Consider the following 25,330-nt stretch of genomic DNA (forward strand, 5'->3'; position numbering starts at 1 on the left):
TAAGAAGCGCGATGATGTAAGCATGGACGTTCACGTAGTGACGCAGGCGGCGTTACCGTCTCCAAGGAGCGGTCCAGGGCACCGGTTTCAAAGTCGCAGGGCGGGCCTGGTGGACTTCCGCAGTTGGCCCCGGGTTTCCCCGCGGTCCTGAAGTCAACGCCCCCCCCCCCCCCCCCCAAACGCTCCTTCAAGGACGCCTCCACCCGGCCTCCTGGCTGGCTTCCTTGGCTCTCTCCTAAGTGGCCCGACACGACCCCGAGTGACCTGCGGGACGTCTATATCCACCCGCGTCTCCTTTTTACCCGGCTGGGATTCGAGTGAACGTGGAACAAAATTCACTTGGCGGGTCCCCAGCAAACCTGAAACCTGAAGTCTGTCGCCTGAGCGAGGAGGGGCTCGGCTGGGACTCAGGAGAAGGCGCGGCGGGGCTGTTGACGCCGCGTGAGTAGGATACTGATTACACTGCTGAGTGCTTGACAACCTCCAGCGTTGCTTTAGTTTAGCTTTCCCGGACAGCGAGCTCTCTGGGGTTTTTTTGTTTTTGTTTTTTAAGAAAGTGAAGGTGGTAAAAGCTCCAGACTGAAATTGTATCGAAATGGCCACGGAAATCGACTTTCTGAGAGATCAAAGTAAGCTCCATATTCTTTTATTTGAGAATGCTTACATGTTTAATGTCGTCATCGCTAACCAACTAACATTTTTCGAATGCCTGTTCGGTGCATGGAAATTTGTAAAAAGTTAGCTTTACAAAAAGCTTGGTGGTATGCATGAGGATGTGTATGTACTTAAGCAGAACCGTTTGGTAAATCCTTGTACGTTCCTTTAGCTTACATGGAACTCTACTAGACACCAAACATGGTTGTTATGCTTCTCGCATAACTGGAGAAATTAGAAGGCTAATGTCCAGGAGGAGTTTCCAAGTTTGCCATTAGAACCTAGAGGCACAGTTCTGGCCATTTGTAAATAGATTTTTGTTGAACTACTCCTGTTTCAGTTATGCCAGACTCTGTACAGACATAGCTGCTGCTGCAAAGATGAGGAAGACAGTTCTACCTTCCAAGAATTTGAGAAAAGAAATGTGTAAATTCCATAAATACACTGAAGTGGAAGCAACCGCTCTTTTGCCTCAGTTTCCTTATAGGGTTGTTGGAATGATTAACTGAGTATTAAATATGTAAAGGATTTAGCATACTATCTGACACATAGAGGTAAACAAATATTGACTATTACAGGATTATTATTAGCTGTGGTCAAGAAAGGTGTCATTTGGCCTGAAACTTGAAGTACTAATATGAATATAGATAAAGAATTGTGTAGGTATCCCAAAGAGAATAGTATTGCAGCTTTGAAGGAATTAGGAATATGTTTTGTGAAAGACTTGGAACAAGGTTGGCTTGTACGAAATGTGGTTTATATAGGCAAATAGCAAGTAGACCTAAAGGGAAGAATGGGGCTGGATGGTGAAGGGCCTTGGCTTCTGTGTGTTGAGTTTGGACCATAACACAGGTTATTGGAGCCAGGGAAAGGAATTCACTTGAGAGTAACATGATTGGATTGTGATTTGGAAAGCCTGGTGTGGCTGTTATGAGGAACATGCATTTTAGCAGAGTACAAGTTAGGTGACTATTGTTACCATTCACGTAAGGGGTGAGCTAAGGTAGTACGGTGAGATTGGAGATTAGGGAATTTGAGAGAAAGAGGTAGAGGGCAACTGAGATTTTTGTGTTAAGGAGTGGGAAGGTAGGAAAAAAAGTAGTAAGTTCCATTTTGAAAGCTTTATAAACCAGTGGTTAAAAAAAAACAAAAAAAACAAAACAAAAACCAGTGGTTAAAGACTCAACCTCTAGATTGAGTCTGTCTAGGTTCATATCCTGGCTTTTTCTTTTTTCAGGTCTTTGACCTGACCTTAGCTTCGCTGTGCCTCAGTTTTCTCATTTCTAAAATGGGTATAATAGCACAATAACTCTCATAGGGTTGTAAGGATTAAATGAGATGATGTAAATTGCTTAGCATGATTTCTAGTCCATATTAAGTGCATTATGTATATTTAAAATTATTAATGCCCTGTAATGGTACTATATTATTATTTCTGTGTTTTAAGTGGGAGTATCTGCCATCCCTAAGGAAGACTAGCTAGCCATCAGCTGAGTGGTGTGGGATAAGAACTGGGTGATAAGTAGTTTGGTTGGGGTGGGGAGGGTACCTAAGTTACACAGAAACAATGAGTTTTAGAGGAATGAGCCAGCCGTTTTTTCGTTTTAACTGGACCTAGTGTGCCATTTACAGCTGGGTAGATTACCCAGTTAGACAAAACACCTGGACACCACCTGAGGTAAATATAGATGGCTTGACCCTCTCCCACCTATTCTGACCTTCTCTGCATTAACTTCAATTGATCTTGATTGTCTCTTTTCATTTGTTCCATTTGGATTTGTTAATCTAGTTTGAGACAGTTTGATTTGGCATTTCTCAACTGGCAACCCCTGTGATAAAAGCATTAGCTTTACAACTAACTACAGGCAATTGCAGACCTAACTATGCTCCTAACAAACTAGCATTTTTGTAGTATACCATTCTTCACCTCCATCTGAGAAGGGAAATCTGATAGTCCTTAGGAAACTTGTCAAAGAGATACTTACTTATTAAGCTAAGGAATGAAAAAATCATTCTTGTGGTAGGAATTTGGGAAGTGGTGATTATTATTATTTTTTTATTCTTTAAGTGTTCTTCACGGAGAAGTTTTTAATTTTGACTAAATTCTCAATTTGTTCTTTTATGGATGTCATATCTAAGATATCTTTGTTTAATCAAAGGCTGCAAACATTTCCTTCTATGTTTTCTTCTAGAAATTCCGTAATTTTAGGTTTTATATGTAGATTTATGATGTTTGACTTAAATTTTGTACAAGGTGCAAGATAGGGGTCAAAGTTCATCTTTTTGCATACGGATACAATTGAAAAGACTGTCCTTTCTCCATTGGATTACCTTTGCATCTTTGCTAAAAATCAGTTGTCCTTATTTGTGTCCATCTATTTCTGGACTCTATTCTGTTCCGTTGATTTGTTTATCTATTTGAGTACCAGTATCCCAGTGTTTTGATTATTGCAGCTTTATAGTAAGTCATAAAATCAGATGATGTTAGTCTTTCAAATTTGCTCTTTTTCAGTTATTTTGGCTATCCTAGGTACTTTGCACTTCATATGAATTTTAGAATCAGTTTGTCAATTTCTTCCAAAAAAGATGCTGAGATTTTGAGAGACATTGCATTGAATCTATTGATCAATATGTGTAGAATTCATATCTAATGTCCTCTTACCAATGAAAAGATATATTCTCTCCATTGATGTACCTATTCTTTTATTTCTCTCCGCAATATTTTGTAGTGTTTAGTGTATGGATTTTGGATATCTTTTATCAGACTAATTCCTATGTATTATGTTTCTGATACTATAGTAAATGGTATTCTTTTACATTCAATTTCTGATTTATCATTACTAATGTACAGAAATACTTTTTCTTTTTGTCATATTGTATTCTGCAACCTTTTAAACCCACTTGTTCTAGTAGGGTTTTTTTTAGAGTTCATCAGATTTTTGATATATGGATGATCTTTTCATCTGTCAGTACAGTTTTACTTCTTCCTTTCCAATTTGGATGCCTTTCATTTCATTTTCTTGCTTTATTGTACTGGCTAGAACTTCTAGTATACAATGTTGAACACACGTGTTTGAAGTGGACATCCTTGTCTTCTTCCTGATCTTATAATACAAGCATCTGTCTTTCAGAATTAAGTATGATACTAACTAGATTTTTCTTAGATGTTTTTCAAGGGTTGAGGATATTCCTTTCTATTCCTGGTTTTCTGCGAGTTTTTTTTTTTTTTTTAATGTTTATTTACTTTTGAGAGAGAGAGAGACAGAGAGAGAACCAGCGATGGAGGGACAGAGAGAGAGAGGGGAACAGAGGATCCAAAGCAAGCTCTGCACTGACAACAGAGAGCCTGACATGGGGCCTGAACCCATGAACCATGAGATCATGACCTGAGCTGAAGTGGAACGCTCAACTGACTGAGCCACTCAGGCGCCCCATCTGAGAGTTTTTAATCAGAATGGATGGTGATTTTTTTTTTCCTAATGCTTTTTCTGCATTTATCGAGAGGATTGTTTTTTGTTTGTTTTTTTTTTTTTTCACTTTTAGCTTGTTAATAGGGTGACCACTTAACATTGATTAATTTTCAAATTTTAAGCCTTCCTTACCTTTCTTTTGGGGATAAACTCCTCTTGGTCATGTATTATCCTTTTTATATGTTGTTAGGTTTGATTTTCTAAAAGTTTATTTACAATTTAATTTTCTATGTTCATAAAGCCTTTTTTTCCCCTTTAATGTCTTTGTCTGGTTTTGGTGTTAGGTGATGCTTGCCTCAAAGAATTTCTTGGAAAATATTTTGTTCTCTTTAATTTTCTGGAAAAGTTTGCATAGAATTGGCATTATTTCTTCCTTAAATGTTTGGTAGAATTTACCAGTAAAGCCAGTGGGACCTAGAGTTTTCTTTGTGGAAAGATTTTAAACTGTAAATTTAATTTCTTTAATAGATAAAGAGCTACTCAGTAGTCTGTTATGTACTGTTGTATACAGAGCGACCCTCCACAGATTTCATATATCCAGAGCTCTCTCTGTGTAGCTTTCTCGCTCATATTTTGTCCTGCCAATTCTAATTCGCTTGGTCTCCACCACTTCTTTTTTTTTTTTAACTCCTTTATTTTTTTTTATTTTTTTTTCAATATATGAAGTTTATTGTCAAATTGGTTTCCATACAACACCCAGTGCTCATCCCAAAAGGTGCCCTCCTCAATACCCATCACCCACCCTCCCCTCCCTCCCACCCCCCATCAACCCTCAGTTTGTTCTCAGTTTTTAACAGTCTCTTATGCTTTGGCTCTCTCCCACTCTAACCTCTTTTTTTTTTTTTTCCTTCCCCTCCCCCATGGGTTTCTGTTAAGTTTCTCAGGATCCACATAAGAGTGAAACCATATGGTATCTGTCTTTCTCTGTATGGCTTATTTCACTTAGCATCACTCTCTCCAGTTCCATCCACGTTGCTACAAAAGGCCATATTTCATTCTTACTCATTGCCACGTAGTATTCCATTGTGTATATAAACCACAATTTCTTTATCCATTCATCAGTTGATGGACATTTAGGCTCTTTCCATAATTTGGCTATTGTTGAGAGTGCTGCTATAAACATTGGGGTACAAGTGCCCCTATGCATCAGTACTCCTGTATCCCTTGGGTAAATTCCTAGCAGTGCTATTGCTGGTCTCCACCACTTCTTAGCTGCGTTTCCTTAGAGTCTGCTGAGTCTACTCAGTCACAGAGTCTGCTGAGTTATCCCTGCATTTTCCCTCTTTGTGCCATGGCTTGGAAAGTCTCTTAGGTCGTTAAGCTGGAGCAGTCATAGGGCTCACGTCATTTGTTTGCATCTCTCATCATCGTCTATTGTCTACTGTCTTGCAAACCATAATTTCATTTATTTATTTGCTTTTGGTTGTGTTGAGTGGAAGGGTGGTCCTTCTTCATTCTGGACATAAGCAGAAGTCTTATTCAAGTTACCCTACTTTTGAAATCTGAAACACAAGTTTCTTCCACTGTAACTGTTCTTTGACTTCATCAAGAATTCTCTTCTTTGAACTCTTGATTTTCTTCTATTAACTCTTTCCCAGCTTATTTTTTATTACTTTCTTATACAGCCTATAACCATTACCCATTAGTTCATCTGTTCTCTTGTCAGTAAACATAATATGATTAAACTCTTGCTTCTCTGAGTAGCACATACTCAGTAATACCTAATCTCTAGATCAGTTTTTTTAGTTTGCTTTAACAGTTCTCACAACCAGCTGTTCAGTAGCCATAAGTAAAAATCTCAACTCTCTGGATAAGTGCCATCACAAACTCATGGTTAACTCATAACTAAAAAGTAACTGGGCTGATATTTGAACCCAGGCTGTCTAGTTTCAGTGTCTGTATTCTTAACTTCTACCCAACAAAGAAACTTGCAAAAAAAATGTGTATATATACATATATATATATATATATATGTATATATACACACATATATATGTATATATATAAACCTATTTCACTTATGCATGTGGAAACTAAAATCCTAAATAAAAAATAAATCCAGCAATGACTGTGTGTACATACGTACATATATGTGTATATTAGGTATATACCCATAAAATAGTTGTCTTAATATTGGGCTCATCCCACCAATAGGTAGTTAGCATTAAAAAATTATTGAATACAATAAAGAAGAGTTAGGTTAATGGAGAAACCATTAAAATATCAAATTGCAGATTAGAACACTCAGTATAATAGATATGTCAGTTCTTCCACAGATTAATGGTTAGGTTCGATGCATTCTGAAATGGAGTTTTGACAACATGGTTCTAAAATCTAGTGGAAGAACTAGGGAATTGTAAACAAGGTGGGAAATTTTATTTGCCAGCTATTAAAACTTGGTATAAATATCCAATTATTAAATCAATGTGAGATTGTCAGATTGATAAATCATAAATCAGTGGAATAAATTAGCACAGAAAAAGACACATACATGAACACTTGTTATCTGAAAAAGAACAAACAACATAAATCAGTGGGAAAAGAATAGACTATTTAGCAAATGGTGCTAGGATAATTAGCTATCAAATAGGAAAGAAAAAATAATAAAGATACCTTTTTCACATATATAGAAGAAAACATCTGCAGGTTGATTGAAGAAGTAAATTCTCTTTAAACTTTCAGAAAAAATTTAAGAGGGTGTCTTGATGATCTCAGGATAGGGAAAGATTTCAACAGATATAAACATTTTTGACTAGAAGAAAATACATACAATTAGAGTATTTTAGAGATAAAAGCTTCGATATTGTAAAAGACATCACCAATAAGTGACTAGCCCAGCTGAAGAAAGGGAGAATGTATTTACTAGTAAATATGACTGAGAATTGATTAGCCTGTCCAAAATTTAGAAAGATCTTTCACAAACAAAAATAAATTCATACTAATAGAAAAATGGTTAAAGGATATGACTAGGCCATTTACAAAAAAATAAAATTGAAGAACTAAAAAAACGAAAAATGACAGTCTCCTCAGTAATTCAGTAAATGCAAATTAAATAATAGTGTGATAAGTACATATTGAATGAATGAAGGAAATAGTAGATTTAAATTATAGTAAAATTTTCTTCAGATTAAAGTCAATCTCTGAGGATTGAATGTGTTTTCCTCAGTAATCCACAATTGACTCCTGAACCTATTTTAATCACTGAGAACTCAGATTTAGTATTTTTTCTTATTTGAAAACCCTACTGGGCGGGGTGGGGGGGGGTGGGGGTGGGGGGGGGGAATGTGGTTTGTATTGGAATTACTATATCCATTACCATAACTCCAGCCTCTTTTTAAGACTCACAGGGAAGAAGAGTAACAGGCAGAAATTAGATCCTATATGGGGGTAAAATTGTAGTTCTGTGTGTCAAGTAATTATCTTAAAAGTTCTGTGGGTAACAATAAAATATGTGGATAATTTCTTTTAAACTCAATAAAAAGTTAACCATTTACAGTATCAGTACTCCATGATTACTTGTTTCTTTACCAGAATCACGTTTGTCATATTTCTCCACTAAATTATGTGTATTTTTAAGGAAGAAAACTATTATCTGAAGGTCCCAACATAGAGTGTATGTACTACCTGTGTGCATTATTATATATACGTTTTTAAAACTTACATAGTTTGAATTCCATACATATGTATATGTAGTTATGCATAACATATGTAGCATAACAGAAAACTAAAGAAAACAAATATAAAGCTAAGTGAATGATTACAAAGTTCATACTCCTATAACTGCAACTTAGGTCAAGAAATAGAACATTTCTGGGGCACCTGTATGGCTCAGTGAGTTGAGCATCCGAGTAGTTCATGGGTCTTGTGGTCAGTGAGTTTGAGGCCCCCCACCGTCCAGCACTTTGCTGACAGCTCAGAGCCTGGAGCCTGCTTCCCAGTCTGTGTCTCCCTGTCTCTACCCCTCTCCTGCTCATGCTCTTTCAAAAGTGAATAAACATTAAAAAAAAAAAAATTAGAAAAAAAAAAAAAGAAATAGAACATTTCCAGGTTCGCTTCTCTTCAAAGGTAATTGAAGATAATCAATATCTTTAATTTGCCTATGTTTGAGCTTTATATAAATGGAATCATAAGCTGTGTATTCTTGTTTTTGGCTCCTTTAACATTAATTATGTCTTTGAGATTTACCCACATTCTTGCGTGTAGATGTAGCTTGTGCATTTTCTCTGCTATAAAATATTCCAGTTTTAAATCTATCACATTTATCTGTTTTTCCTTTGATGGATAATTGCAGTTTCTGTTTGGGGGCCATTGAGAATAATGCTGGTATCAACATTTTTTTCATGGTCCTTGGTGCTCAAGTGTACACATTTTGGTTATGTATATTCTTAGGAATTATATATATGTTTAATTTTAAAGTTGTACTAATTAATATCCCCACCAGTAGTATATGAGAGTTCTAATTATTTTATATTGTTACCAATATTTTCTAATTTTAGCTCTTTATTGTCATTTTAATTTGTATTTTCCTGATGCCTAATGAGGTTGAGCAGCTTTTCTATGTTTATTGGTCCTCTGAGTAACCTTTATGTGAAGTGTCCATTCATGTCTCCTTCCACTTTTCTATAAGGTTGTCTTCCTTTAATTGACAGTTCTTGTATATTCTAGATACAAGACTTTTGTCTGTTACATGTGTTGGAAATATCTTCTCCATGTTTTGTGTCTTGTATTTTTACTCTCTTAAAAGTCTCTTTTTGTTAAACAAAAGTTCTTAATTTTAATGTAGTTCAGTTTATCAGTTTTTTTCATTTATGGCTAGTGCTTTTTGTGTTCTGATTAAAAAAAAATATTCCCTAACCTAAGATTTTAAGATATTCTCTTTGTTCTTCTCTAGAATTTGTTTTGATATTCACAGATCTTCATTTCATCTAGAATTGATTTTTATGTATGTTTTATTTTTTATGAGGATATCCAGTTGACCTAGACCAATTTAAAAAAGATTATTATTTCCCCCTCATTGTAATTCAGGTGTTCTGTATGACATGAATATATTTTTGTATTGCTTGTTCTCTTCAATTCGTCAATTTTATTATTATTGTTTTTAATTTATCTTGAGAGGGAGAGAGAGCGACAGTAAGTGAGCAGGGGAGAGCAGGGAGAGAGAGATAATCCCAAGCAGGCCTCGCACTGCCAGCGTAAAGCCTGACATGGGACTTGAACCCACGAACCTTGAAATCATGACCTGAGCTGAAATCGAGTTGAGCACTCAACCAACTGAGCCACCCAAGCTCCCCTGTTTGAGTCTTTTAGATATATTCCTAGATAATTGTGGGGTTTTTTGTATAGTATTGTAAATATTATCTTTTATTTTCTAACTTTGTTGCCAGTATATAGAAATATAATTATTTTTTTGACCTTGTATCCAAAAACCATGCTAAAGGTTATTATTCACTCTCTCTCTGTTTTAAATGTTTATTTATTTTGAGAGAGTGAGAGAGCATGAGCATGCATACAAGCAAGGGAGAGGCAGAGAGATAGAGGGGGAAAGAGAATCCCAAGCAGGCTCTGCACTAGCAGGGCAAAACCTGATGCAGGGCTTGATCCTACAACCAGGAGATCATGACCCAAACCGAAATCAAGGGTCGGTTGCTTAACTGACTGAGCCATCCAGGAACCCCTAAAGGTCATTATTCTAAGAATTTATCAATGTGTTCTCTGGGATCTACCTATACCTACACACTCATAACTATTGATAATGACAGGTGATTTTTTTTTTTCCTTTTCTGTCTTTATACCTTTTATTTTTTATTGTATTAATAATTGCATAAACTAGGACTGCCAGTAGAGTATGACTAAATATCAAGATAATTTGTCATTTTGTCATTACCAATTTCCAAGGGAAAGTTTTCAACATCTCATTCTTAAGTATGATGTTTGCTGTGTGTTTGTATAGGAATCCGTTATTGTATTAAGGAAATTAATTGCTATTCTTACATTCTGGAGGCTTTATCATGAATATATCTTAAATTTTATCATATGCTTTTACAGTAGCTTTTGAGATGATTGTATTTGTTGATCTTTTTTATGAGTTTATTTTCAATTTCTTTGGAGTGGGCTTATCTTTATTATTTCCTTCACCTGACATTCTTTCGGTTTAATTTCCTTTTCTTCTGACTTCTTGGAACGGACTCATAGTTCATTAAGCCATTTTTTTCTAGTATATGCAACTAAAAGCTATAGATTTATTTTTGAGCAAGTTTTGAGTTACTTTATTTTCACTGTCAGCTCAAAATACATTTAAATTTGTTTTGTAATTTCTCCCGTGACCTCTGGATTATTAGTAATTTCCGACTTGCATGCACCACACAAACACCCAACACTGTTCTTTTGTGGATCCATTCCTCCAATGGGTCTGCGTGCCTCCATCCGGGTGCTGCAGGGCCCCTCCCACAGGGGACCACCGACGGCAAAGCAAGCAAAGCCTGCCCCTCCTGACCCTATGCACCTTGCGGATCCACTCCAGCTGTTACGCCAGATCCCATAGAAGCAGCACCACAAGCCTGGCAGTGTGCAAGCAGCCCAGACAGGGGCCACACCACTCCGCAGTGAGTCCTGCCCCTGGGAGAGGGGAAGATAAGGTACACACCAGTCTGACTGTGGCCCCAGCCGTGGGCTGGGGACATATATCGGGTCTGACTGCAGTCCCGCCCACCAACACAAATTACTCCAGACAGCACAGGGGAAGAGCCCTGCAGTTGGAAGCCACCCCAGGGACTACCCAAAATGATGAAAGAACTCTCCTCAAAAGAAACTCCAGGAAGTAGCAACAGTTAACAAATTGATCAAAAACGATTTAAGCAATATAACGGAACATGAATTTAAAATAATAGTCATAAAATTAATCACTGGGCTTGAAAAAAGTGTAGGGGACAGCAGAGAATCTATTGCTACAGAGATCAAGGGACTAAGAAAGAGTCAGGAGGAGCTAAAAAATGCTATAAATGAGGTGCAAAATAAAATGGAGGCGACCACACCTTGGATTGAAGAGGCAGAGGAGAGAATAGGTGAATTAGAAGATAAAATTATGGAAAAAGAGGAAGCTGAGAAAAAGAGAGATAAAAAAATCCAGGAGTATGAGGGGAGAATTAGAGAATGAAGTGATGCAATGAAATGGAATAATACCCATATACTAGGAATTCCAGAAGAGGAAGAGAGAGAGAAAGGGGCTGAAGGTATACTTGAAGAAATCATAGCTGAGAACTCTCCTGATCTGGGGAAGGAAAAAGGCATTGAAATCCAAGAGGCACAGAGAACTCCCTTCAGACGTAACTTGAATCGGTCTTCTGCATGACATATAGTCAAACTGGCAAAATACAAGGATAAAGAGAAAATTCTGAAAGCCGCTAGGGATAAACACGCTCTAACATATAAAGGGAGACGGATAAGACTCGTGACGGATCTATCTACTGAAACTTGGCAGGCCAGAAAGGAATGGCAGGAAATCTTCAATGTGATGAACAGAAAAAAATATGCAGCTGAGAATCCTTTATCCAGCAAGTCTGTCATTTAGAGTAGGAGAGATAAAGGTCTTCCCAAACAAACAAAAATGGAAGGAATTGATCACCACTAAGCCAGCCCTACAGGAGATCCAAAGGGGGATTCTGTGAGTGAAATGTTGCAAGGACCACAAAGTACCAGAGACGTCACTACAAGCATGAAACTTACAGACATTACAATGACTCTGAACCCATATCTTTCTATAATAACACTGAATGTAGATGGACTAAATGCTCCAACCAAAAGACAAAGGGTATCAGAATGGATAAAAAAAAACAAGACCCATCATCTGTTTGCTGTCTACAAGAGACTCGTTCTAGACCTGAGGACACCTTCAGATTGAGAGTGAGGGGATGGAGAACTATCTATCATGCTACTGGAAGCCAAAAGAAAGCTGGAGTAGCCATACTTATATCAGACAAACTAGACTTTAAATTAAAGGCTGTAACAAGAGATGAAGAAGGGCATTATATAATAATTACAGGTCTATCCATCAGGAAGAGCTAACAATTATAAATGTCTATGCACTGAATTTGGGAGCCCCAAATATATAAAAGAATCACAAACATAAGCAACTTTATTGATAAGAATGTGGTAATTGCAGGGGGCTTTAATACTCCACTTACATCAATAGATAGATCATCTAGACATAGGATCAATAAGGAAACAAGGGCCCTGAATGATACATTGGATCAGATGGACTGGACAGATATAGTTAGAACTCTGCATCCCAAAGCAACAGAATATACTTTCTTCTTGAGTGCACATGGAACCTTCTCCAAGATAGATCACATACTGGGTCACAAAACAGCCCTTCACAAGAATTGAGATCATACCATGCATACTTTCAGACCACAATGCTATGAAGCTTGAAATCAACCACAGGAAAAAGTCTGGAAAACCTCCAAAAGCATGGAGGTTAAAGAACACCCTACTAAAGAATGAATGGCTCAACCAGGCAATTAGAGAAGAAATTTAAAAATATATGGAAACAAATGAAAATGAAAATACAACAATCCAAATGCTTTGGGATGCAGCGAAGGCAGTCCTGACAGGAAAATACATTGCAATCCAGGCCTATCTCCAGAAACAAGAAAAATCCCAAATACAAAATCTAACAGCACACCTAAAGGGAATAGAAGCAAAATAGCAAAGACACCCCAAACCCAGCAGAAGAAGGGAAATAATAAAGATCAGAGCAGAAATAAACAATATAGAATCTAAAAAAACTGTAGAGCAGATCAATGAAACCAAGAGTTGGTGTTTTGAAAAAATAAACAAAATCGATAATCCTCAGCCACGCTTCTCAGAAAGAAAAGGGAGATGACCGAAATAGATAAAATCATGAATGAAAATGGAATTATTGCAACCAATCCCTCAGAAATGCAAGCAATTGTCAAGGAATACTATGAAAAATTATATGCCAACAAACTGGACAACCTGGAAGAAATGGACAAATTCCTAAGCACCCACACACTTCCAAAACTGAAACAGGAAGAAATAGAAAACTTGAACAGACCCATAACCAGCGAAGAAATTGAATCAGTTATCAAAAATCTCCCAACAAATAAGAGTCCAGGACCAGATGGCTTCCCTGGGGAATTCTACCAGACATTTAAAGCAGAGATAATACCTATCCTTCTCAAGCTGTTCCAAAAAATAGAAGGGGAAGGAAAACTTCCAGACTCATTCTATGAAGCCAGCATTACTTTGATTCCTAAACCAGGCAGAGACCCAGCACAAAAAAGAGAACTACAGGCCAATATTCCTGATGAATGTGTATGCAAAAATTCTTAATAAGATAGTAGCAAATCGAATTCAACAGCATATAAAAAGAATTATACACCATGACCAAGTGAGATTCATACCTGGGCTGCAGGGCTGGTTGAACATTCGCAAATCAATCAACGTGATACATCACATTAATAAAAGAAAAGAAAAGAACCATATGATCCTGTCAATCGATGCAGAAAAAGCATTTGACAAAATTCAGCATCTTTCTTAATAAAAACCCCCAATGGTGTGCCTGGGTAGCTTGGTCGGTTGAGTGACCGACTTCGGCTCAGGTCATGATCTCATGGTTTGTGAGTTCAAGCCCCGCGTCATGCTCTGTGCTGATGGCTCAGAGCCTGGAGCCTGCTTCTGATTCTGTGTCTCCCTCTCTCTCCCCCTCCCCTACTCATGCTCTGTCTCTCTCTCTGTCTCAGAAATAAATAAACATTAAAAAAAATTTTTTTTTAATTAAAAAATAAAACCCCCCGAGAAAGTTGGGATTTAGAAGGTACATACTTAAACATCATAAAAGCCATTTATGAAAAGCCCACAGCTAACATCATCCTCAGTGGGGAAAAACTGAGAGCTTTTTCCCTGAGATCAGGAACATGACAGGGATGTCCACTCTCCCCTCTGTTGTTTAACATTGTGTTGGAAGTGTTATCATCAGCAGTCAGACAACAAAAGGAAATCAAAGGCATCAAAATTGGCAAAGATGAAGTCAAGCTTTCACTTTTGGCGGATGACATGATATTATACATGGAAAACCCGATAGACTCCACCAAAAGTCTGCTAGAACTGATACATGAATTCAGCAAAGTTGCAGGATACAAAATCAATGTACAGAAATCAGTTGCATTCTTATACACTAGTAACAAAGCAACAGAAAGACAAATAAACTAATCCCATTCACAATTGCACCAAGAACTATAAAATACCTAGGAACAAACCTAACAAAAGATGTAAAAGATCTGTATGCTGAAAACTATAGAAAGCTTATGAAGGAAATTGAAGAAGATATAAAGAAATGGAAAAACATTCTGTGCTCATGGATTGGAAGAATAAATATTGGTAAAATGTCAATACTACCCAAAGCTATCTACACATTCAATGCAATCCCAATCAAAATTGCACCAGCATTCTTCTCGAAGCTAGAACAAGCAATCCTAAAATTTGTATGGAACCACAAAGGGCCCCGAATATCCAACATAATTTTGAAGAAGACCAAAGCAGGAGGCATCACAATCCCAGACTTTAGCCTCTACTACAAAGCTGTAATCATCAAGACAGCATGGTATTGGCACAAAAACAGACACATAGACCAATGGAATAGAATAGAAACCCGAGAACTAGACCCACAAATGTATGGCCAACTAATCTTTGACAGTGCAGGAAAGAATATCCAATGGAAAAAAGACAGTCTCTTTAACAAATGGTGCTGGGAGAACTGGACAGCAACATGCAGAAGATTGAAACTAGACCACTTTCTTACACCATTTACAAACATAAACTCAAAATGGATAAAGGACCTGAATGTGAGACAGGAAACCATCAAAACCCTAGAGGAGAAAGCAGGAAAAGACCTCTCTGACCTCAGCTGCAGCAATTTCTTACTTGACACATCCCCAAAGGCAAGGAATTAAAAGCAAAAATGAATTACTGGGACCTCATCAAGATAAAAAACTTCTGCACTGCAAAGGAAACAATCAAGAAAAGTACAAGGCAACCAACGAAATGGGAAAAGATATTTACAAATGACATATGAGACAAAGGGCTAGTATCCAAAATCTATAAAGAGCTCACCAAACTCCACACCCAAAAAACAAGTAATCCAGTGAAGAAATGGGCAGAAAACATGAATAGACACTTCTCTAAAGAAGACATCCAGATGGCCAACAGGCACATGAGAAGATGCTCAACGTCGCTCCTCATCAGGGAAATACAAATCAAAACCACACTCAGATATCACCTCACGCCAGTCAGAGTGGCTAAAATGAACAAATCAGGAGACTATAGATGCTGGCGAGGATGTGGAGAAACGGGAACCCTCTTGCAGTGTTGGTGGGAATGCAAACTGGTGCAGTCACTCTGGAAAACAGTGTGGAGGTTCCTCAAAAAATTAAAAATAGATCTACCCTATGACCCAGCAATAGCACTGCTTGGAATTTACCCAAGGGATACAGGAGTGCTGATGCATAGGGGCACTTGCACCCCAATGTTTATATCAGCACTTTCAACAATAGCCAAATTATGGAAAGCCTAAATGTCCATCAACTGATGAATGGATAAAGAAATTGTGGTTTATATACACAGTGGAATACTACGTGGCAATGAGAAAGAATGAAATATGGCCGTTTGTAGCAACGTGAATGGAACTGGATAGTGTTAAGCTAAGTGAAATAAATCATAGAGAGAAAGACATATACCATATGTTTTCACTCTTATGTGGATCCTGAGAAACGTAACAGAAGACCATTGTGGCGGGGAAGGAAAAAAAAAAAAAAAAAGAGGTTAGAGAGGGAGGGAGCCAAAACAGAAGAGACTCTTAAAAACTGAGAACAAACTGAGGGTTGATGGGGGGTGGGAAGGAGGGGAGAGTGGGTGATGGGTATTGAGGAGGGCACCTGTTGGGATGAGTACTGGGTGTTGTATGGAAACCAATTTAATAATAAATTTCATATTTTGAAAAAGTAATTTCTGAACTTCAAAATGTATTAAAATTTTTCCTGAATGTTTTTTAGTTTTTAATTCCAGCTTAATTGTGCTGTTGTCAGTTACATGCTCTCTTTGGCTTCGGCCTTTTTGAAAGTTGAGATTTACTCTATTGCCAGTAAATTATCAGTTTTAAATGGCCCGTGTGATCTTGAAAGAATCGGTTTTGTACATTTTAACTGTGTTCTATTGTATGTTTTCTTGATATGAATAAAAATATTAATCACCTTGTGCTTGCTGAGAGCACTTGGTTTTTTATTCCAGTCCTTCATTTCTATTATCTCGTGCTCACTCCTGTTTAATTCATAATCTTTGTCCTGCTGTTTCTCTTCCATGTGGAGGTTTGTTCTGGAACAGAATTTCAGTCTGTTTTCACTATTCTAAAAATGATGGCTACAGTTTATCTTTTCAACTCTTTTCACCTCTAGTAGCAGGGGAAGAAAAAAAAAGTGGAGAGTATCTTTTTTACCTTTGCTAACCTGAAGAGTAAGCCAGGAGAGATTGAGAATTAAATTTATGAAACCCAAAGAATAAGTTCTTTTCAGATATTCTTTTTACCATTGGCAATAGTTGGTTGGGTTATGTGTATAGAAGGGCCTCTTTCTTAAATTTCAAAAACGTGCTGAAATTGAGGATTCATTTTGAGAAACAGTGAAGACTAGCAGTTTTGCATTGGATTTCTCAGGTAAGCTACCTTAGTTGTAATTTTTAAATGTTGAACATTAGCCAATAAACTATAGACTTTTTTTGTTCCTTTTCAGATCAACGACTAAATGAAGTGCTTAGGCGATATCAAATGGAAGATTTTTCCAAATATTCATTGGTACAGGTATGTAAATTAGTTAAGGTCTCTTGATCTAGGTTCCAGTTTGGTTGTAAATATAATTACATAAATAAATTCTATTTAGGATTATTTTCATGTGCGGTTGCCTATAGCACTTTGAAATTTTGCTTACAACTTTGATTCTCATAAGGAGGAAGGAACACTTGTTTTTACTTAATGAATACAAATTCTTTAACCATAGAAATTGACTTTTTTTTCAGTTAGCGCTTACATATTACGTATAATGTTAAAATGTCTGAGTTCTAAAATGAGAATTCATTGACATTTTGAAACATCTTAAAATGTTTTCTCAAGATACATTATAGTAGTAAGTTTTAACTTGGAATTCTCATAAATTATGGCAAGCAAAAGCGAATTCAAAACAGTAAACAATATATGGTATTGTTTTTAATATTTCTTTCCTTGGGTACATGTTCTTATTTAAATATTCTGTTAAAATTTTTTTTGAGCACTAAGGCATACTTATTGCTGAGTTACACAATATTAAAAGGAAAACAGTAGCTCCTACATTAGTGATAGCTCCCTACTGAATTAATAAGGAAGTGTTTTGCTTTTAACATAAATGAATCTTACAATTAAAACATACTGTTTTTAAGATATTGAAAAGGAAGTTGTGTTTAAGAAATTAAAAAGGAATAGTTTATCTGGTTGACCTGAATATACTAATAAATATTTTCTTTAGTGTATTAACATTTAGCCTACTACTCTGTGTTTTTATTTACAAAGACCAGACTCAGAGTCCAGAGGGTCTTAAAACTATCCATCTATGTTAATAACTATATTGTGTTTCTCATGTTACTTTTTTACTCATCCTTAACTAGGAATGTTATCATTTAGATGGTAGAGAATCTTTCATAATATAGTAGCCTCTAAATTTTGCTCAGATTCTTAGGTTCTTTTTCTTCTGCTTAATGTCTCATAGAATATGCCTGAAAGGAGGATTCAAACAAAGATTGATTTTAAAGCCTGAGAGGATCTCTGGGCATGATATTATATCTACTGTACACTGTGGCTGACTCGATTATGAAAGATTGTTTTACCAGATAAAACAATGACTTGAGGTAGCCTTTTAGATGCACCTGCCTTGTACATTGTGATTATAATTAACTAAAGCCTCATGAGAACATGCAAAGTATGGTAAAGTTTTATTTAATAGTGTACTCTTTGGTGAAATTATAGTTCCTTTAGTTTTCTAAAGGTATATGTTCTTCTTTTACAGATACTATTCTTATAGTCACACAATCAAATCTTGATTCTTATCTCTTAGTTTTGGTAGTAGTATACTGTTACTGCCTAAGATTCTTCTGCAGTTCACCATCTCTTCAGAACATGTTGCTGTTGCTGTCTCAAAACACCAATCTCCATGGGTCTTGCCTTTCACTACGTAGTTTGCAGTAATGAAAAAGGAGGTAGTAGGAGAGCATGAGAGGGGAATTAATTTGCTTTCTAGCAATATGGTCCATATCCTTGGCCATATGCAGTGCATTCTTTGGTTCTTCACCCCCAGAAACGTTATTCTGGTTTGTGAAAAAAATGTTCAGGAACAATTGTTTTTATTTATTTTTTTCTGTTTGTAGTAAAGGAAGACATAGAAGTAAGAGGAAACCATTATCAATGGTTATGTGAGACCCAGGAGCACTGACTGAGATCTCTTGTCACTAACTTTAGTGATTGCCACTAGCAGCAGAAATCCTTCATAAATTTACATTTGCCCTTTTTGTCCAACTGTATTTCCCAGGTGCCTAAAACAATTCTTGTTAATAGATGCTCAATAAATAATTGTTGAATGAATGAAGCAATTATATCTTTCCTTTCCTCCTACCTACTTATCTTCCAGTATCATTTGAGTTTTATAGCCAAGTAAGTGAAAGTGGAATTGTAAAAAGTCATGATCAGCTTGTGAAACACAAATAGTTCATGCTTTTTAGTTCTGTATTTTCAAGATAAAATCCCAATGAAATGCCCTCCTCCTTACTTCATGCTAGGTAAATTGCCAGGAGTTGTGTTAAATGAACATACTTTATGAAACTTTTCTAATGTTGGAAAAATAAAGCTGCAGGATCTTGATAATTTATTTCTTGTATTTTAAGTTGGAATTTCAAACTTGATTTTCTATAGAAACTGTTATAAGTGATAGTTAAAATTCCTTAGTGCTATCATTATATAAGGATCATTTAGACTTTCCTTGGATCAAATAAGTTTTGTGAATTGCCTTAAGATGTTTTGTATCGTATGATTTCTTAGGGAAATAAATAGCAACTAGTTTCTTGAATGATATTTTCAGGGTTGTTGTGAAATCTAGTTGTCTTCCTTTGATTATTTTGTGTTTTCTATATAAATAAAAAGTATTTCAAGTGACATTGCTATTTGAGAGTATAGTAGTGGGCACTGGATGACAAGTGTTAAAAGATTTTATTCAAGAAGGTGGGAAATTTCCCTCTTTTCCCAATACTTTGTTCCTACCTTTTTTTTGCCCCCCTTACATGTCTTTCCTCACATGTAGGCTAGTTATGCCTCTGTGCCATACCAGTACATGCGTGTACTGAGGGATGAATGTTTGGGTCTCTTCATGGTTGCTGGAGGGATAAGGTAGAATATTAAAAATAAGTTTATTTTCTCCGAAAACTGTCTTGAAAATATCTTCCTTTTCTAGTTTGGGACAACTCTACTCCTTCTGCTTGAACCCAAAATTAAAGTTAAATTGACATATAGTCTAGCCAGGAAAGAAATGGAACACATAAACTGTCAAACTATGTCAATAAACATAAAAGCATAGTGCCAAGAAGGTATGAGCTGGTTCTGAAAGGGAGAGACAGTCATGGTGCAAATGTATTCATTGATTTAACAACCGTTAATTTATTTTTTTAAGTTTGTTTATTCCTTGAGAGCACATGCACACAAGTGGGAGAGAGAGAATCCCAAGCAAGCTCCGCACTGTCTGCACGGACAGAGCCCTATGAGGGACATGAACTCACGAACCGCAAGATGAAATTAAGAGTTGAAATCAAGAGTTGAACACTTAACCCACTGAGCCACCGGGCACCTCAGCAAACATTAATTTATTAATTCACCAAATCTTGCATTGCATGTGTGTGCTGGGTAAGCTTTGGGGATAGAGCTATGACTATGACAAAGCATCCTATTTCCATGGAAGAGATATAAGTGAATAATTAAGTAATTAATACTGCTATCTTATGTGAAAAAAATAAGGTGCTAAAGTAGAAATTACCACGTATACAGTATAGTAGTGATGTTTGTGGCTGAGATCTATTTTTGGTAGAATGTTCAGAGCAGTCTTCTCTACGGCAGTAGTATTCAAGTTAGCACTGAAAGTTGAAGAAGGAGCCAGAGAAGTGGACCAAAAAGAGGCCCTAAAGCAGGAAAAAATTTGATTATGCTTGCATAATGTATGGGAACTGGTCTCAACTGTAATCAAATAGTAGTTATTTGAAAATACATTGAAAGGGACAGGAGGGCTACTCCTGTTGATCATGTGTTTAAAAATACAAGACTCAATAGATAAAATATAACAAACCACCTGTACTATTTGAATTGAGTCAACTTACTGGCTTTCTAGGCCAGCACCGTCTGATGGAAAACTTACTGTTTTGATGGAAATGTTATATAATCTTGTGCTGTCCAAAATGGTAGCCACTGATCACATGGGACTTTGGAGCACTTTAAATGAAGCTAGTACAACTGTTAGATGATTCATTTAATTTTCATTTTGTTTATTTTTGAGAGGGAGAGAGCAAGTGAGCACACAAATGAACAAGGGGCAGAGAGAGGATCCCACAAGGGGCAGAGAAAGAGAGAGAGAGAAAGAGAGAAGTGGGGCTTACCCGGGGCTTGTGTTTTACCCGAAGTGAGGCTCATGTTCAACCCAAAGTAGGGCTTGTGTTCACCTGATGCAGAACTCGAACTCACCCTAAATGGGGCTCGAGCTCACAAACTGTGAAATCATGACCTAAGCTGAAGTCAGATACTTAATGACTGAGTCACCCAGGCACCCTATTTAATTTTCATTTTAAATAAATAAAATTTAAATAGATGCGTGTGGCTTGTGCCTATTGTATTGGAGAGTGCAGTTGTAGACTCTCCATTTGCTGAATGAAACCTTGTTGATTTTGCATCATCCCATGATGATGTTAGAAAATCAATGACCGTAGCACTTTAAAAAGAGCCATTTGTAAGAGTTTAGCAATTTCTTACACTCTACATTAATAAAGTGATAAATGATGAAAATCAGTCTCTTCACGATATGAATCATATGCTACAACACCCTTAAAATGTGCAACAATATGGGCACCTGGGTAGCTTAGTCGGTTAAGCGGCCGACTTAGGCCCAGGTCATGATCTCACAGTTTGTGAGTTTGAGCCCCATGTCAGGCTCTGTGCTGACAGCTCAAAGCCTGGAGCCTGCTTCAGATTCTGTCTCTCCCTCTCTCTCTGCTCCTCTCCTGCTTACACTCTGTCCCTCTCTCTCCAAAATAAACAAACATTAAAAAAGTAAATAAAATGTGAAGAAACATTTTCACAAAATGTGAGTCAGCTTGTATTTTCTTCCAAAGGATGGCAGAAAGGGTGTCATTAACATATTTGATAGCCAGAGATATAGTTTAAAATCAGGGGCACAAAATTAAACATTCAGAATTATAATTAGAATATTTAGAGAGTGTATAGTTTCCTCAGAGGAAGAAAAGTGTCCAGAAAATTTGTCTACCCAACTATAATTCAATATTATTGGCATTCCTTCTGTGAAATACTCTGACCATCATCACAGGAAGTCATCTTGGGATAAAAATAAGTAGAAATTACTTGTACAGTATCCATTTTTCAAGATTCAAGATATATAAAATTCTGTATATATTGCTTTTATTTAGTGTAATTTATTTAAATTTTGTTTAGGAAATATAAAAAGGATATTTATAAATGCTTTTAATTATTTTTATGGTGAGAATAACAATGTATAGAATTGTCAGATCCCTATGTTGTACACCTGAAACTAAACATGTCAATTATATTTCAATTAAAATACATATATAAATAAATAACACATGTAAATATGGTAATACATATATGTAAATTCTTTTTTTAAAATTTTATTTTTTAAGTAATTTCTACACCCAATTTAGGGCTCAAACCTACAACCCTGAGATCATGACTCACACTCTCCACTGACTGAGAGAGCCAGGTGCCCTTATGTAAATGCTTGTGTAGTTGATATCAATCTTACCCTCCCAACTTGATTTTTTCCACTAGATCTTGAATTATTAAGTCCTACATACTTTTATTCTAAAAGTTTCACTAGCAAGTGGGAAAGGATTACTGAATCTATATTATTATTCTATGAAAATTTTTTATATTTTGTTTTATTATGTTTATCTTTATAATCGTATCATTTTTTCAGCTTATTTATTTATTTTGAGAGAGAGAGAGTGCAAGCAAGTCAGGGACAGAGAGAAACGGAGAGGGAGACAGAGAATCCCAAGCAGGCCTGAAGTGGGACTCATGAATCATGGGATCATGACCTGAGCCCAAATCAAGAGTTGTACTCTTAGCCAACTGAGCCAACCAGGTGCCCTTAGGATCATAATTTTTATAATTTGGATTATTGGTCCTTTATTCTTAGGTTGGCATTTTATTAGCAACTATCATTAGAAAATAGTTTCAGAGCAGTGTCTTTATAGAATTCAGTTTAACCAATATATGTTGAGCACCTCCTATATGTAAGGCACTATGCCAGGAGCTTTAGTGCTATGAAAATGTGTATCATAATACTACCATTTCATAAGGACCTAAAGACTAAGAAATACGGGTTTGAGAAAAATGTTAAATAACATATTATTTAACATATTATTATTCGTATCTTAACCTGAAAGCCAAAAATGAGTATCACAGGGAAAAAGGTGATCATATATAGTTGGAGAGATCAGGGAAAGTTTCCTGAAGGATGTAGCATGTTTGATGAGTACTGAAAAGTAGCTAAGATTTTAAAAGAACTTCAGTGGGGGCTAAAAGAAGAGGTAGTGGAGTATTTATGGAGTAAAACATACTTCATTTTTTCGAAGTGTGTTTGGCGTATATGAGAGAACTTCAATGGGGGCTAAAAGAAGAGGTAGTGGAGTATTTAGGGAGTAAAACATACTTCATTTTTTCAAAGTGTGTTTGGCGTATATGAGAGAAGTAATGGAAAATAACATTAGAAAGGATAGATTGTATTTGCATTGTAGAGGACCTTGAATGGTTAAATTGAGGAGTTTGGACTTAATTTAGTAAACACTAGGAGATTACTAAATATTGTTTAAAAGAACGATAGGGGCGCCTGGGTGGCTCAGTCGGTTAAGCGTCCGACTTCGGCTCAGGTCATGATCTCACGGTCCGTGAGTTCGAGCCCCGCGTTGGGCTCTGTGCTGACAGCTCAGAGCCTGGAGCCTGTTTCAGATTCTGTGTCTCCCTCTCTCTGACCCTCCCCCGTTCATGCTCTGTCTCTCTCTGTCTCAAAGATAAATAAACGTTAAAAAAAAATTAAAAAAAAAAAAAAAGAATGATAAAGTGGAGTGAAACATGGTAAGAGTAACAATTAGGAAACTTCTTTATTTATTTAAATTTTTTTTTTTTCAACGTTTTTTTTTTTTTATTTTATTTTTGGGACAGAGAGAGACAGAGCATGAACGGGGGAGGGGCAGAGAGAGAGGGAGACACAGAATCGGAAACAGGCTCCAGGCTCCGAGCCATCAGCCCAGAGCCTGACGTGGGGCTCAAACTCATGGACCACGAGATCGTGACCTGGCTGAAGTCGGACGCTTAACCGACTGCGCCACCCAGGCGCCCCAGGAAACTTCTAATTGATGGGTGGGAGGTTAATGAGAGCTTGAATTATTATTTTGTAGAATGCCATCCATCTCTAGCTATCAGTCATAACATTGGTAGTTGATTTGATTTTTATAAAAATTCCTAAGAAATTTGAGAAATAATATTTTTAAGGTTTGAACCACTTAGTTATCCCAAGAAGATTTTAACTAACTTTTGGACAATTGAAAGTTAAACTATCTCTTGCCCCTTAATTAATTCTTTAATAAACACAATAACTATTTTTTAATAGTCTAGGATTGAATAAATCCCTCTCTGAAATTGCATAGACTACTGGATTCATTTATTCTTTAATCCATCAGGATTCTCCCTGGAAGGTTACCTTTTCTTTTTGTCTAATTCATCTTACAGTTCTGAATCCATGTAAACATGTCTACTGAGACTTTATATTTTGAGAGCTAATCCTTCCCATGTTGGTTGAAAGCTAATCCTTCCCATGTTGGTTGGTTAGCCAATAGATTTTCCCCCATATTAAGAAAAAAGAAAAAGAAAAAAATAGACAAGATTTATTAAGAGCTTTCTACACGTCAGGAATTATGCTAAACATTTTATATAACATTATTCCTTATTAAATTTACATATTTCTTTTTTATTTTTATTTTTTATTTTTTTTTAACGTTCATTTATTTTTGGGACAGAGAGAGACAGAGCATGAACTGGGGAGGGGCAGAGAGAGAGGAAGACACAGAATCGGAAACAGGCTCCAGGCTCTGAGCCATCAGCCCAGAGCCTGACAGGGGGCTCAAACTCACGGACTGTGAGATCGTGACCTGAGCCGAAGTCGGACGCTTAACCGACTGAGCCACCCAGGCGCCCCAAATTTACATATTTCTTATATATTCTTCAGTACAGTTAATTTTTCAGTAAGGTTATAGCATCCTTTTTTGTTTTTTATTCTCATGTGCTACCTTTTGTTACAGTAGTGAAAAGATATTTCTTTTTACATTTTCAAATTATTGCTGGCACTTGGGAAGGCTACTGTTCTGTTGATCTTCTATGGGATAACTTACCATATTCTCTTATTAGACCTAATAATTGGTAGATTATACATAGAGTTTTCTGGGTAAATGGTCAAATTATCTGTAAATAATAAGAGTGTTGTTTCTTTTTCAACTTTTAAATTCCCAGCCCTTTACCCTAGTTCCACTGACTAGAACCGCTAGTGCAGTGTTGAATTTAGCAGTGATAGTGAGCAACACTGTGTTATACCGTATTTAATGCAGCACTTTTGATGTTTCACCATGAAAGATAGTAATTGATATAGGTTTCTGATAGATACTTTGTCAAATTGAGAAAAATTCTTCCTATTCGACTTTGCCAAGAGTTTTTGTTACATATGGATGTTAAAATTTACCAAATGCACTTTCAACATCAATTTAGATGATTACTCTTTCCTGTTTTGTTTTTTAATTGCATTAAAAGATTTTTCTACGTTTGTGAAATTTTTCAC

At 36.4% G+C, this 25,330-nt stretch overlaps 1 protein-coding gene across 5 annotated transcripts in view; it reads left to right on the forward strand.

Moving 5' to 3' along the window:
* Window positions 1-37: 37 nt before the first annotated feature.
* Window positions 38-25,330, forward strand: part of SCLT1 (sodium channel and clathrin linker 1) — a 222,928-nt gene continuing 197,635 nt past the window's right edge. For 2 of the 5 annotated variants that reach the window (XR_009259311.1, XR_009259312.1), the window contains exons 1-2: window positions 38-629; window positions 16,925-16,992. Coding sequence is in view for 1 of the 5 variants with exons in the window: in XM_058721393.1 (XP_058577376.1) it covers window positions 596-629; window positions 16,925-16,992 (102 nt within the window). In the remaining 4 variants the exon portion in view is untranslated. Of the gene's footprint in view, window positions 630-16,924; window positions 16,993-19,927; window positions 20,107-25,330 lie in introns of those variants that run through there. The other 3 variants (XM_058721395.1, XM_058721394.1, XM_058721393.1) reach the window with 2 other exon arrangements.

The sequence above is a fragment of the Neofelis nebulosa genome, chromosome 3 (assembly GCF_028018385.1).
Source record: "Neofelis nebulosa isolate mNeoNeb1 chromosome 3, mNeoNeb1.pri, whole genome shotgun sequence".
In the NCBI taxonomy this organism is placed as follows: domain Eukaryota; kingdom Metazoa; phylum Chordata; class Mammalia; order Carnivora; family Felidae; genus Neofelis; species Neofelis nebulosa.